Here is a 15,580-nt window from a genome sequence, read left to right as displayed (position 1 = left end):
ATATATATTTTTCCCTATATGAAGTCATTCTTTTTTGAACAAAACTCAAAACAGAGCCTAATAATCTTTCAGTAATTTCTAACACACCCCCCCCCCCCCCCCCCAGGTGTTTCAAATGTCTGGCTCCGCTTCTGTTTCTGGCTGTCTGAGGCAAAAATTTCCCTGATTCAAATTGAATCGTATGGTGGATCGAATCGATTTGAATTTAAATACATTTAAACAAGGAGAGGTCATTAGAAAGAATGAATATGATTTATTGATGAACAGAATCTAGACAGATGTCAAGATATCCAGCAGCATGGACAGTGTGAGGCCATACATCATGGCCGAGATTCAAGATCAAGGTCAGAGGTCACATTTTCCAAAAAACTGATCATTATGACTCGAGAAGCAGTATTTTTTATTTAAAGATAACAGGAAAATCTTACAGGCTGTAAATAAGGAATAAGGAAAAAGTTAGATTTGAAGAAATAATAAGACAATAAATCCCATTTTAAAACTAAAATTAAGTCATGAACAAACAACAGGCTGTGAGGCTCCTGAACTCTCTGCCCCCCTCTCACGGACAATAACCATATTCAACTTCTTAATAGCAATGAACTGGTCTGCATTGGTGCATCATATCTTTATTCTCTTCCCCCTCCTGCCCCCCCCCCCCCCTCTTTCTTAAATAGATAACTATCATATCTGATATCATATCTCACAGTACAATAATATTGAATGGGTTGCACTGTTGTACTTTGTCATGTTTCTCAGGTCTTTGTCTGAATTTCTACCAACATTACTTGTCAGGTTCTCATGTTATTGCTAAGGATTGTCTTATTGCATTGGAGTCACACTGGGTTAAATATGTACACTTGGGTTTTAAGGGGTATTTATTATTTTCTTCTTCTTTGGGTTGTATGGAAGCCCCAAACGCAATTTCATTGTTCTTGACAGTGACAATAAATAAATAAATACTAATACTAAATACTAAAAACAGAATAAACTTAAATAACATTGAAACAGGAGCACAGAGCTAAAGGGAAGTAATACAATGAAAGGAACTTGCATAAGGAATAAGAAAATAAAGACACAAAATTGTTAAGAAATAACAGAAAATAGATAATTAAAACAAAATATAAGCCATATTCAAAAGGTGATCGAAAGTAGAAAAATGGAGAAAAAAAGACCAAAAAAATGAAAACCCTGTGTCAAAGACTCTGGGACCAGTTTTCAAGTGGGGCTCTCTGTTTGGCTCTCTGTTTAACAATGCTCGTGTGAGATTTAGAGAACAGATGTTGGGAAATGAAGGGTGGACTAATTAGATTTCCGTCTGGACTGTTATCTGTTTAATCTCAAAACATGAAAGCAAATGCAGGATGCAGAGACTGAGTGTCTGATAATGAGAGGCCTGCTATTTCGTAGTTCTTTGTCATTTGATCCAGCATTTTGAGTTTATGGTGTTTTTCTGATTTCTTTGTGTTGGAATGTTTTAGTTTTCTATTATTTGGGTTAGTTGTGGTTTTTCCCTTAACTGTTTCCACTTTTCTTCTATTTATGTCTCTTCCTGTTGTGTACATCTAGTTTCCCTGAGCATTCCTCCCACCCAGCTTCTGTGACAAGTTGTTTCCTCTTCTACTTTGACAGTGTCGAGTACTGTGTTTAGTGTTTCTTTCTCTGGGTCTTTATGTCTGTTCATCAAAGCTGTTTTCCCAGATGTTTTCACTCTTCCTAATTACTCTCTTCTGTATTAATCTTTTCATTGTCAGGACGTCTGCTCAGTTTTTCATGTTTCTGTTCTTCGTGCATCATGTTCAGGTATACATATGTTTACTGTTAGTTTAGTTTTCCCAGTCAGTTTTGCCTTAGTTTCCTCAGGGAAACTAAGTATCCCTTTCAGCCTAAATAAATGTCTCACTCTTACTACATTACTTATTACATTAAGCTTTGATTTCCAAGCTTCTGCTTTGGGTTCATTCATGAAACTCCACACAGTCTGCCAGATTCGGTGACATGCCTTCTCTCATATATTATGTTTTAGAGATGGCACACCACTTTTTAATGTCAGATACTGATATCAAAACTTTGGATATCTGCCAATGCTGATATGAATCCGATATAACTCATTTTATAATCAATAAAACTGTTTGTTTTTTTTGTTTTTTTTACAAATATCTTGCTGCATTTTGTATATGTTCATACTCAAGTACTCATACTCAAAACACTAAAGCTACTCTGTTATATCTGTATGTAAGATTCAGACAATTTTTTTTGTTTAAAAAAAAAAAAAGAAATCTTATGAACATATGTCTGTAAGAGATTATTCCAAAGGTTAAATACTCTTTAAGGTAAAATAGCACAAAAAGTACTTTTTAATTTAACCTTTATCCATACTGGTAAAGTGTTGTTTGTTTATCGCGGAAGTTACGTTCCAAAAATAACCTGCAAAGTCCGCAAAGTCAGCTTTATTTTTTAAAATTATTATAGATGATTTAAGGCTGTGAAACCCATCACTACACACTTTATACACTGTTCTCAGACAGGCATTAACATTTTCACACTTTTCTCTCTTGTTTAAACAATCTCAAAGTTCAAACCTTCGTAGCAAAATAAGTCCAGTATTATAGAATGAAACCAAATATAATTTTAGGGGCGATTGTAGCTCAAGAGTTGGCCCTTCGTCTTGTAATCGGAAGGTTGCTGGTTTGAGCCCCGGCTCGGACAGTCTCGGTCGTTGTGTCCTTATGCAAAACACTTCACCCGTTGTCTACTGGTGATGACCAGAGGGGCCGATGCCGCGATATGGCAGCCTCGCTTCTGTCAGTCTGCCCCAGGGCAGCTGTGGCTACAACTGTAGCTGCCTCCACCAGTGTGTGAATGAATAGTGGAATTGTAAAGTGCTTTGAGGGTCTCAAAAAGCACTATATAAATGCAATCCATTAATAATAACAAACCCTATTTTCAAGTCCAAATATTAGTTAGAGAAATAAAAATATAAATGTTTTCCTATAAATAATAAAGATCGAACTAACAAATTCTTATTATTAATTATTATAATTGAATAGTAATAATAATTACTATTAATGGTGCCCTACAGTCGTGTAACATGTTTTTGGACTATAAGACGCACTTAAAATCCTTTTATTTTTTCTCAAATTAAAGGTATGAATTCTGGTTGTGTCACAATCTGGCGAGGGCAGACTGTATGAATTGAAAAAAGGACCCAAAATGCAGACTCCAAGGAACAGGGAACAAAACTTGAATGTTAACAAAAGGTGAGCCGTTTAATATGGCTGGTAGAAAAGGTACAAACAAAGGGCAAGGCAAACTGAAGCAAAATTAACACAAACCTAAACTGGGGAATCTAAACAAACGATAAGAAAAACCTAGACAAGAAACTTGGAAGCATGGCATGGCATGGCATGGTATGGACAACAGACGACCTGACAATCACACACTGAAAACAGAGGACTTGAATACACAGGAGGTGATTAGGGGAAGTGGAGACACATGAGGAAACAGCTGGCTAGGATAAACATAATGATGCACAGGCAAGAGTAAAACTAACCGCATGAGCACAGAACACAAGACCCCTTTTCAAAATAAAACAGGAAACATGCAGACTTAGACACGACAACCAGAACTTGACAATGTAAGACACAGACATGAAACGCATGAAGAGCAGGGGAGATTTAACATGGTTGGAAACACGAGGGGGAAATAATAAGAACTAGAAACACTTAGGCATGATAATACAAACATAAGACACGCAGCATGAAACACGAAGGGTGAGGGGAAGCTTAAATACAGGGGAAGAAAACACAAGGAGTCTAATAACCAAATGAACTTAGATAACCTAATTAACAAAATAAACTCAAACTTAAAACGCTGGGTCAAAAGACCCAGGATCATGACAGGTTGTGCTTACTGACCGCAAACTGATTTTATATAGTAAACAGCACTCAAAAATCTGTCAGAAGTTTTAGTACGACTTTATTAAGCTATGAAGTCGCAACACTTGATGGATTGTCAGAACATTAAAGCTACTGTAATCAGGAGACATTGTTTTTGTTGGGGGAGAAAACTTACAAACATACAGTACAGAACTTCAGAGTCACACTGCTAGCGATCGAAGATTTATGTAAATTTGACAAGCTGAAAGCATTCTGTACTGAACAGGAGACACGGCACGGAGGAAATTGATTGACAATGCTCTACAGCCAATCAGGATGCAGAACACAATGTGCTGTAAAAAAATAAAAATAAATAAAGCATGCAAAGTTGCACACACACACACACACGCACACACACAAAAAAAAAAAAATCAGCCAAACAGCGAGGCAGCGAAAGGGGAACTGCATTATAGCGAAGGACAACTGTATTCCCATTATGACTCAATGTCTCATTTACATTTATTTGCATTTATTTATATTTATTTACATTTATTTGGGAAGGGATCTCAGAACGGGATTATAGATGGCAGACAGTTGGTGTCGTAAACCACCACCTCTGTTCAAAGATGGTTGTTCACAGTGGACATGGATGGAGACAAGGCTGGACTGGGACAAAAAATCGGCCTGGGCATTTTGACTAGAGACCGGCCCACCAGGATAAAGATTGAAAATGTGACGTCATTCAGGGGTAAAACCACAAATGATTCTGGGAACTCATGGCAAGAGGTACTAGCGCACGCAGGCTTTCAATTAAAATCAGTTACACAGCGATAAAAAGAAACACAAAAATGGCAAGAAGCTGTTGTATTATTAACTGCAATAGCCGGTCGCATGACAGCCACGGGAAGCCGACGGGTAAAGAGATCGTTTTTTTTTTTATCGGATTACGTTGTTGAAGAGAAATTTTTTAAGCCATGTTTCCGAAGTAACAAAGAGCCGACGGATGGCCTGGATATACCAAATATAACGTCTCAGAACACTCCAGCTCACATGTTAGTCTGCTCCAAGCATTCCCACAAAGGTCAGAGTTTTGTAGTAGTTAATACGTCATTTTTCTTAACATAATTAGTGATATAGGTTACAAGCAAATCTGGCGCTGAACAGAAATTGTCGCTATGCTCCTTTATTTATTGTGCATAAATAGTGAATTGTCCTGACACAATATTGCGTTTCGCTTCTGTTATTATGGTACATTGACAAAAACATATACTTTTATTCACAGGATAAAACAGTTGTTTTGTATCACTAATTGTCCAGTACGATTACAACATACAATATTATTGTCACTGCTACATTTCTGTAATGCTACCAGAGATTATTTCCACTACTAATTAATTACCATTGAGCTCAAAGGTTATATTAATAAACGGTTAACGAATGTGTATTTATGACGACGATTTGTGAGACTGGTAAACTTACCTTTGTTCGTACGATGGTCTTTCGTTCTACACGGTGCGTTTCAAGGTGCTGTACCCATCCGTCGGTAAACTGTACCTGGGCTTGTTGCAGTGACCTGAAGTTACTAAACTTCATGAGTGTATGCACTCACTCCAAGAACCGTATAATTATAAATCTGAGCGTGGTGAAAGTTGGGCAGCACGCTAACTCCTTTGATTTTTTCCTCGTATCTTTTCTTTGTCTTTTCGTCGAGTCTGTCTTTGTACGGACCGGCATTGTTCTCCTTTTGTTTTGTACATTCCTTTTTTGTGCGGCAAAGAAAAAACAAGAAGGTATTGGAACCGGAGAATGAACGTTTTGTGGTGCTGCAAACGCTTGCATTTGATGCGGTACCTGGATTGTTTTGCCACGAGTTCCCAGCATGCAATGCGCGAAAATCACGTGATTGCTAAACAAGGGGGCGGGTGCATCCGGCCTCCTCGGCTGTAATTGGTCCAGCCCAGAGTCGATCATGACCAACTGGCCAATCCAACACCTTTCATTATATATACCCTTCCTACAAAAAATAAAAATAAAAAAATAATCCATCGGCCATTTGCCCGGTGGGCCGCTGGCCAGTCCAGCTATGGATGGAGATAGAAGGACAGAGAAGACAGATGGTTTAAAGATTATTAAGGGGTCCACTGTCCCGTTTTGGGGGACACTCCCACATTTTTTTTAGAATATTTACAATGGTAATTACACATGACATATAAAATTGCACATGATGTATGATTTCTTTAAGAAAAAAATAATAATTTAAAAAAGGTATCTTAAGCACTTTGGCAAAATTAGATTTTACATATCATCTGTTTTATAATGTCTAATCAGCCTTATACAGTTAAGTACAATCACTACATGAAAACCAATTGTAATAAAACCAAACAGGTGAAATGTTAGAACAGTTTTAGTTTTACTTTAGTTGACACTCAAAACTTAGAACAGAAGGCTAGGGTTTGGAAGAGAATTGAACAAATATTTAAAATACAATCTGATCAATTTTGAAGCAGCCTTCAGGATCTCCACGTATTAACATGCTTTTTTTTTAGACTTGATGGATAGCATTAACAACCTGCTGGCTGCAAATAAGCATGTGCAGTTCCTTGTGATTATTAACAGACAAGAAGAAAACGCATTACTGATGCAGAAATAGTTTTCTATATGAGGTCACTAGAAAAAGTGCAGCCTTACCTAATGCCCACCCTACTGTTACTCATTTTATATCAAAATTTAAAGATGTACAGTGGGGCAAAAAAGTATTTAGGGTGGAAAATAAGTATTTGGTCAATAACAAAAATACAACTCAATACTTTGTAACATAACCTTTGTTGGCAATAACAGAGGTCAAACGTTTACTATAGGTCTTTACCAGGTTTGCACACACAGTAGCTGGTATTTTGGCCCATTCCTCCATGCAGATCTTCTCGAGAGCAGTGATGTTTTGGGGCTGTCGCCGAGCAACACGGATTTTCAACTCCCGCCACAGATTTTCTATGGGGTTGAGGTCTGGAGACTGGCGAGGCCACTCCAGGACTTTCAAATGCTTCTTACGGAGCCACTCCTTTGTTGCCCGGGCGGTGTGTTTTGGATCATTGTCATGTTGGAAGACCCAGCCTCGTTTCATCTTCAAAGTTCTCACTGATGGAAGGAGGTCTTGGCTCAAAATCTCACGATACATGGCCCCATTCATTCTGTCCTTAACACGGATCAGTCGTCCTGTCCCCTTGGCAGAAAAACAGCCCCATAGCATGATGTTTCCACCCCCATGCTTCACAGTAGGTATGGTGTTCTTGGGATGCAACTCAGTATTCTTCTTCCTCCAAACACGACGAGTTGAGTTTATACCAAAAAGTTCTACTTTGGTTTCATCTGACCACATGACATTCTCCCAATCCTCTGCTGTATCATCCATGTGCTCTCTGGCAAACTTCAGACGGGCCTGGACATGCACTGGCTTCAGCAGCGGAACACGTCTGGCACTGCGGGATTTGATTCCCTGCCGTTGTAGTGTGTTACTGATGGTGACCTTTGTTACTTTGGTCCCAGCTCTCTGCAGGTCATTCACCAGGTCCCCCCGTGTGGTTCTGGGATCTTTACTCACCGTTCTCATGATCATTTTGACCCCACGGGATGAGATCTTGCGTGGAGCCCCAGATCAAGGGAGATTATCAGTGGTCTTGTATGTCTTCCATTTTCTGATGATTGCTCCCACAGTTGATTTTTTTCACACCAAGCTGCTTGCCTATTGTAGATTCACTCTTCCCAGTCTGGTGCAGGTCTACAATACTTTTCCTGGTGTCCTTCGAAAGCTCTTTGGTCTTGGCCATGGTGGCGTTTGGAGTCTGACTGTCTGAGGCTGTGGACAGGTGTCTTTTATACAGATGATGAGTTCAAACAGGTGCCATTCATACAGGTAACGAGTGGGGGACAGAAAAGCTTCTTACAGAAGACGTTACAGGTCTGTGAGAGCCAGAGATTTTCCTTGTTTGAGGTGACCAAATACTTATTTTCCACCCTGATTTACAAATAAATTCTTTACAAATCCTACCATGTGGATTCATGGATTTTTTTTTCACATTCTGTCTCTCACAGTTGAAGTGTACCTCTGGTGCAAATTACTGACCTCTGTCATCATTTTAAGTGGGGGAACTTGCACAATCGGTGGCTGACTAAATACTTTTTTGCCCCACTGTAGTTGGCATTGGTATGGGGAGTAACCTTCAGTAATAGTAAAATAGTAAATCACACAGCAATAGTACATTCGTGTAGTACAATATATTAAGTAATCAAAAGTATTCAGAATACGTTACTCTCATTGAGTAACTTAACGGAATATGTTACAAAATACATTTTGGGGCATGTAATCTGTAGTGGAATACATTTTAAAAGTAATCTTCCCACTGGAAATAACCCAAGTCAGATATTCGATCAACTGGCCCCTCAATAATAATGGATTGGATTTATATAGCGCTTTTCTAGGCACCCAAAGCACTTTACAATGCCACTATTCATTCACTCTCACATTCATACACTGGTGGAGGCAAGCTACAGTTGTAGCCACAGCTGCCCTGGGGCAGACTGACAGAAGCGAGGCTGCCATATCGCGCCATCGGCCCCTCTGGCCAACACCAGTATGCAAGTAGGGTAAAGTGTCTTGCCCAAGGACACAACGACCAGGACAGAGAGCCCAGGGATCGAACCGGCGACCTTCCGGTTACAGATGCGATTCCCATCCCCCTGAGCCACGGTCGCCCAATGCAGTTGACACCCTTTTATCAGCGGGAAGCCTGGGTTCAGGAGAGCCGAATTGTCCCGGAGGGACGTTTCTTGGTGGATACACGCTATAACATTTATTAATCATGTAAATTTCCAGCACCTGTCATAGACATCAACATGGCGTCCAATAAATTACCCCATCCAAATGCTGAACGTCATGTTGAAGTACAAGTTGGGTCATGGTTGGACATCAATGATATGGACCACATAGAGTGCCCCTGGGGTGAGGAGTAGAGACCCCCCCCCCCCCCAAAAAAAAAAAAAAAAATATATATATATTTTCTTCACTGCAAAATATAATAACATCCACAGGCTCACAGGCACATACGATCTTATTCCCCACGCCCAGCCTTTTAATCTGTAGATAAGCTCTCATATCCGCAAACACTTTTATAATGACCACACTTCTGAAACTGTTATTTCTTAGGCTTCTTAGGGAAGCCAGATGGGCCCCACATATTGTGTTTTTTTACTTGGGTGTTGCCCTAGCAGATTGGGATTTTAATGGTGTTTTTTTCCTGTATCAGCCAGATGTTTCTTCCTTTTACAGAAGCTTTCATACTCAGCAGCAGCAGTGAGAGCAGGAAATTTCAATGCTGTTACATCTTTTTCAGCAGACTGTTTAGTCTCACATACATCAGAAGTCGCAGATTGTTTCTCCTTAAATGGCCTGTATTTGTATAGCGCATTACTTAGTCCCTAAGGACCCCAAAGCACTTTACACTACATTCAGTCATCCACACATTCACACACTGGTGATGGCAGCTACATTGTAGCGACAGCTGCTCTGGGGCGCACTGACAGAGGCGAGGCTGCTGGACACTGGCGCCACCGGGCCCTCTGACCACCACCAGTAGGCAACAGGTGAAGTGTCTTGCCCAAGGACACAACGACCAAGACCGTCAGAGGCTCGTACCGGCAACTTTCCGATTACAAGATGAACTGCCAACTCTTGAGCCACGATCGCCCTGTAACAGCAGGAAGGGATTTCAGTGAAGCCTCCCTCTCTTCAGCATCGCCATAAGGACTCCCTCCAGGGTCTCTCCAATGCAACAGATCTGGCTTTTGCAGATTACAACGGCCACTTTGTCTCTCCAATAACTCCATACCTGCCCTGGATTAGGTCTCTGGAGGTGCTCATGTGTGAGAGAGTACCAGCTAATACTGTCCTCTCTCTATTCAGTCATGCTGAGCATGTTCTGTTGGAGTTTTCTTCCTGTTGAAATGGAGTTTCTCCGTCCCAACTGTCTCCAAAGTCCCCACAGGGTCATAGGGAGTCATATGATTGATGAGTTTTCTTTGTTTTCTTTTTGTTATCGTAGAGTATTTACCTTACAATAAGAAAGTGCTTTGAGACAAAATGTTTTTGTCATTTGGCCCAATATTAATTAAACTGAAAAGCATTTTATTTGGAGACCAATTTTATCATCGCAAAAAAAAAAAAAAATCTGCAACCTTCCCTGTGGTCAACAACAGACACACATTATGCCCCTATCGTGGACTAAACCAATCAGAGATAGTCAGGGGCGGGACCTCTCTGATTGGCCGTGGTCCAGTTGAAAGTGCAGGTGGAAGTGGGAGGTGAGTAGCTTGAATAAAGCGATATCAATTCATTAAATCCTGAATCGACTTTTAAATATAACTGTGTTTTGCCAGAAACGCCAGATTCTCAGATTAAAGCTCACAAAACCATTTCAACAACAACCAAACAGCAAATGAGAGCAGGTACACGGACTCCACACAAAGACGTAAACACAGACCCGACGCATCAGAATCAACTTTGTCGTTCTCGGCTTTCTCACCCGACGGCCCGTAGACGGACACGCTGTCGGAGCTTAGCGGTTCTGATGCGTCCGGTCCGCGCTGTGTTTACGTCTTTTTGCGCTGATTCTGAGCTGCAGGTTTTGTCTCTCCAACCAAAATTCACCGAGCCAGCAGCAAAAGAAGCAGCAAACTGCGCTTCACATTTGATCAATGTCGTCATGAATTTTGCTGTTTTGCTTCCACGACTATTAAAATCACACTTCATGCACAGCTAGCTCTCTCTCTATCTCTCTCTGTACTTCAAGAACAGTTTCCCATCTCCAATCTCTGTTTTCTGTATTATTCATTCGCTTATTACCCACCAGTCTACCGCTGTTTACAGCGCTGTGGCTGCTGTCTTTTTCTTTTCTTTTTTTCACTTAAATGACCTCGGACAAGAAAGCCTATTTTTTCTGTTGTTCAATACTGAAGTAATTTAAACTTTATATGCAGAACATTGTAGAATATTTTGAAGGTTATCTGCTATAAAAAGCCAGACCAGGAAAATCTCCTTCATATTTTTCTGTGTTTTATTCTCAGTTACTTTCACACAAAGGCATCTGCTGTGATGTTCACAATTCTGATGAAGTCAGTACTGATAAATGATCAGAATTATAATATTTCTGACTGTCTGAGGCTAAGTTGAATCGAATCGGGACTTTGAAAACCGGAATCGAATGGATTATAGAAATCAGTGATGATACCCAGCCCTAGTGAGCAGCCTAGGCACGACAGAAGTGGATGTAGCTGTAATAGGAAAATAACTATTGCTAACTTTTCTGTTAAGTTAAGGCCTGATCCTTCTGAAATTCATAGCCAGTGCTCTGACACGGTGTCATCAATCTTTGAATGCTGAAAAAGCACAGTGTATCCAGAAAAACACATTATATTATATAAATTATTATAAAATTTGTGTGCGCCTAACTTTTGTGCCGGTACGCCTAACTTTAAAAAGTTAGGCGTCTAGAGCCCCGGTATGTATGTATGTATGTATGTATGTATGTATATATATATATCCATCCATCCATTCGCTTCCGCTTCTCCTTTTCAGGGTCGCGGGGGGCGCTGGAGCGTATCCCAGCTGTCATAGGGCGAGAGGCGGGGTACACCCTGGACAGGTCGCCAGTCTGTCGCAGGGCCAACACACAGGGACAGACAACCATTCACACTCACATTCACACCTAGTGACAATTTGGATTATCCAATTAACCTATCCCCACAAGCGGCATGTCTTTGGACGGTGGGAGGAAGCCGGAGTACCCGGAGAGAACCCACGCAAACACGGGGAGAACATGCAAACTCTACACAGAAAGACTATATATATATATATATAGCTGTGGGGCATTGAGTCATAGGCCTTCTTGTAATCAATCCAGGCAGTGCACAGGTTGGTCAGTCTGGTCTTGCAGTCTCGGCTGACTGTTCTGTCTACCAGTAGCTGGTGTTTCGCCTCTGGTATTCTTGCCAATTCCTTTCTGTGTCCCACTCATGTATTGACCCATGTGCCTATATATATATATATACATAATCCATAATATACATAATCCAACATATATATATATATATATATATATATATATATATATATATATATATATATATATATATATATATATATATATATATATATATATATGTTGGATTTTTGAAAGAGAGAGGAGACACTTCTCTTCTAGGGTTAGGTAGAACTGAGTCCAGGCAGCTCAGACTGACCGACACAGACCGAGGAAAAGATCACTGACCAGCAGAGCTTTAACCGGTGCTTTAATAAACAACTCTGTGCTTGGACGACCTGTCAAAGTGCAGACTGGCACCACATGATTGTGTTTGCAGAAAGTATTTTATCGTGAGTGTCAGGAAACGTTTCCACTTACAGCTGAGATGAACATGAAGGTTATACGTGGAATATTTCAATAAGAAGGGACAAAGTTTCAGTCCTGGATGTGTGAATGCATGATGCTCAGCTGTCTGTGAAGTCTAGATGCACTTCTGTGTGCAGGCTCAGCGTTTTAGAGACACAAAGATTTTTAGAGCAATGACAGCGCAGTTCACACTGAGCTGGGTTTCATCTGACAACAGGGAACCTGACCCACATTTCACCTCACATAGATCAAATTAAAGTCCTCTCATGTTGTGTTAACACAGAAAACATGAGCGTTACCCATAAAACCTGTTTAACATCAGATGTTAGATTTCATAGAGAGGCTTGGCTTTTCTCAAACTTTAGCTCACATGCTCTGAATTAATTAATTAATTTATTGGTTTTAGAAGATGCAAGCATGATAAAAGTTTTAGGGGGAGTCACCAAACCCCAACAAAGGACAGAAAATATGAGTTAAATTTTCAGCTGGAGACACCGTACGGAAACCCTGAGCACACATCAGAAACCGTCCTCATCAGTCTGAGTAAATGCTGTGAAAGCTCCATCAAAGAACCACCAACAAGCTCAGCAGCAGCAGCTTCTACATAAAACCACAGATTATAAACATCCACCAACTTCCTGCTGAGGAGGAAGACGCTCCGACCTGAAACCACAGAGCTGCGTCTTTATGCTTCGATGGTTGTTAAATCATGCATGTAAAAACCTTACTGTTGCTGACATCACCACCACTCACATTACATCACATCCCATCTGTGATATTCTGGATTAGGCTCTTAAAAGGATCAGGACAGAAGGACGTGGATAGGTGCCTTTATTGAACAGCAGGACATCACACACTAACTTGTTGTTTCTTAGCGGTGCAGAAACTACCCTTTTTTTGTTGTTATATATTGGTCAACCAAGAACTAGCCCTGTAACAGGCACTTCTGTATTTTACCACTGGGGGGCAACAATCCACTCTATTACACCATCAACCTGTTTTCACCTCCTGCTGCACTGAAAACAATCAGGATCCTGTTATTGACTTAGCAGCAGACCTCAGGCCTGTTTTTGAGTTCACTGGGTTAAAGAGGTGTTCCTATTGAAGTGGCACCTCCCACACACCTTTGACTGTCACAGTAAAGACAAATCCAGATTTTGTCTACATTGATTATACAGAGTCAGCAGCAGCAGATCAGCTGTCAGAGCTCCTGTTCCAGAAATGTGGCTTTTCTGCTTTCTCCTCTGCTCCCTGGGTGCTTCTTTACAAGGTGATTTTAGAATAAATGGAACTAAGAAACAGAACACAAAACAGTATCAAACAAATGAGTTGTTCACTTTTCCGTGTGGATCATTTTCATTTTAACCCTCACAGCTCGTCTGACTGTGAGTCCCAGCAGCTCTCAGTTCTTTAAAGGAGACTTTGTGTCTCTGAGCTGTGAGGAGGACGACAGCTCTGCTGGATGGACTCTGAGGAGAAACACAAACAGAGAAAACAGGACTCTGTGTGGGCTCGACTGGGGAAAAAAGAATAGTTCTTCCTGTAAAATCACTGATCTCTTTACATGGGACAGTGGAGTTTACTGGTGTGAGTCCAGAGAGGGTCCCATCAGTAACATGGTTAACCTGACAGTCACTGGTAAGCTGAGTGTGTGGAGTTAGTGTTGATGAAGCTGTGTGTAAATGGATGAAATGCTGTAGTTTGTCTCTGTGTTGAGGTGGATCAGTGATCCTGCAGAGTCCTGTCCTCCCTGTGATGGAGGGAGATGACGTCACTCTGCTCTGTAAAACAAAGACCACTCCCTCCAACCTCCCAGCTGCTTTCTATAAAGATGGCTCCCTCATCAGGAAGCAGCCTACAGGTCACATGACCATCCAGCATGTTTCCAGGTCTGATGAAGGCCTCTACAAGTGTGACATCAGCGGTCATGGAGAGTCTCCATCCAGCTGGATCACTGTCACAGGTGACACACTCACCTGTCTGTGTTTCTGCAGCTTTCAACATTCACAATGTGACGACAACTTAATGACTGTGTTTGCTTTATTTTAGGGGAACACACCACCACACCTCCACCTACATCCACACCTCCACCTCCATCCACCTCTAACCCTGCATCTACCCCTGATCCAGCTGCAGTGAGAACATAAGACATCTGAGAAAACAGACCCAGAGGTACAGCTGATTTTCATTTAGTAAAAAGAAGATAAATCTGTTTCCTAAAACTGTTCCTTTAAATTGATCAGGAAGAGTATCAGCAACATGAGCAGGGGGCCTAGTCTGCTGTGTTTGGATGGGCAGCTAAAAATAAAAGTGGGGACATTATATAAAACACAGAACCTCACAGTCCATTGTTCATTCAGTGGTGCTATTTTCAGTCATCATGCATGTACTGGGCAACCTGCAGTCAGCTGAGACTGAAGAAGTCACTTGGATGAGTGACGAAACATTTCTCCCATTGAAAACGTCCAGATGAACAGAATCAACTTTTTGGGACTTCCTGTTGGGTGTCTTTCACATTAAAAGGATATACATGAGACTTTGGTTGCCAAATGTTTATTGTGAACATTCTGGAGGAAGATCTTTGTGTTTTGAAATAAAGGCCATTGTTTATTTGTTCAAACCCTCTGATAATGATAATTCTAAATATGTTTGTAGTTTCTGAGGGACAGTTTTGGTTGTGTGCACAGCTGCTTATTTTTCTCCTTGATGTTTGTTTGTTTACAGTTTCTGCCGCCACAGGTCTGAGACGTGAGCCACCAGACCAACAACTGCAACCAAGCTTCTGGTCTTTCTTTGTGTTTCTTTTAAAAGGTTCTACTGATAAAACAAACTAACAAATAGATTTAAAATGTAAAAAATGTAAAACAAAAATATTATAAAAAGATATACTAAATCAATATTTTCTTTGTCTTTACATTTTTTGTCACAGTTGTCTGTATTTTAAATGTTCTTTGTCTGAGGAGACGTATATAAGGTTAAGATGTTAAGTTAAGATGAAAGCAGAGAGCTGAGAGCTCTTTGTGTCTGACAAACTTCAGCAGAATGAAAGTGTGAGTCAGTGTGAGTTACATCTCGTTGCTGCTCAGCATAAACTCCAGAGTCTGAAAACTGCGAAGCATTTAAAGTCTGCTCCCATCTATTGATGACACTGGTGCATTACATGGTGAATATGTCTAAAAGGATCAGTTCATTGTAAAATTAGCAATAACTCATTTATTATTGATTATTATAACAATGGGCTGTGCAAATAATTGAGACTTCTTTAAC

The 15,580-nt window shown here is 40.6% G+C and overlaps 1 protein-coding gene across 1 annotated transcript; it reads left to right on the top strand.

Moving 5' to 3' along the window:
* Nucleotides 1-13,324: 13,324 nt before the first annotated feature.
* LOC113010998 (Fc receptor-like protein 5) lies at nucleotides 13,325-15,210 on the top strand. The gene is made up of 5 exons (XM_080299059.1): nucleotides 13,325-13,583; nucleotides 13,688-13,951; nucleotides 14,031-14,276; nucleotides 14,363-14,485; nucleotides 15,038-15,210. Exons 1-4 carry the CDS (start codon nucleotides 13,535-13,537, stop codon nucleotides 14,458-14,460), a joined length of 657 nt encoding a protein of 218 aa, XP_080155185.1. The 5' UTR covers nucleotides 13,325-13,534; the 3' UTR covers nucleotides 14,461-14,485; nucleotides 15,038-15,210.
* Nucleotides 15,211-15,580: the final 370 nt, after the last annotated feature.

This window comes from Astatotilapia calliptera, chromosome 3 (assembly GCF_964374335.1).
Source record: "Astatotilapia calliptera chromosome 3, fAstCal68.1, whole genome shotgun sequence".
In the NCBI taxonomy this organism is placed as follows: domain Eukaryota; kingdom Metazoa; phylum Chordata; class Actinopteri; order Cichliformes; family Cichlidae; genus Astatotilapia; species Astatotilapia calliptera.
This window is presented reverse-complemented; position numbering and strand designations above follow the sequence as displayed.

Excerpts from the sequence above, each read along its gene's own strand:
- LOC113010998 (XM_080299059.1), top strand. The coding sequence starts at position 13,535 with ATGTGGCTTTTCTGCTTTCTCCTCTGCTCCCTGGGTGCTTCTTTACAA. Across the intron at positions 13,952-14,030 it reads GGTTAACCTGACAGTCACTG|GTGGATCAGTGATCCTGCAG; the intron begins GTAAGCTGAGTG and ends CTCTGTGTTGAG. Across the intron at positions 14,277-14,362 it reads CAGCTGGATCACTGTCACAG|GGGAACACACCACCACACCT; the intron begins GTGACACACTCA and ends GCTTTATTTTAG.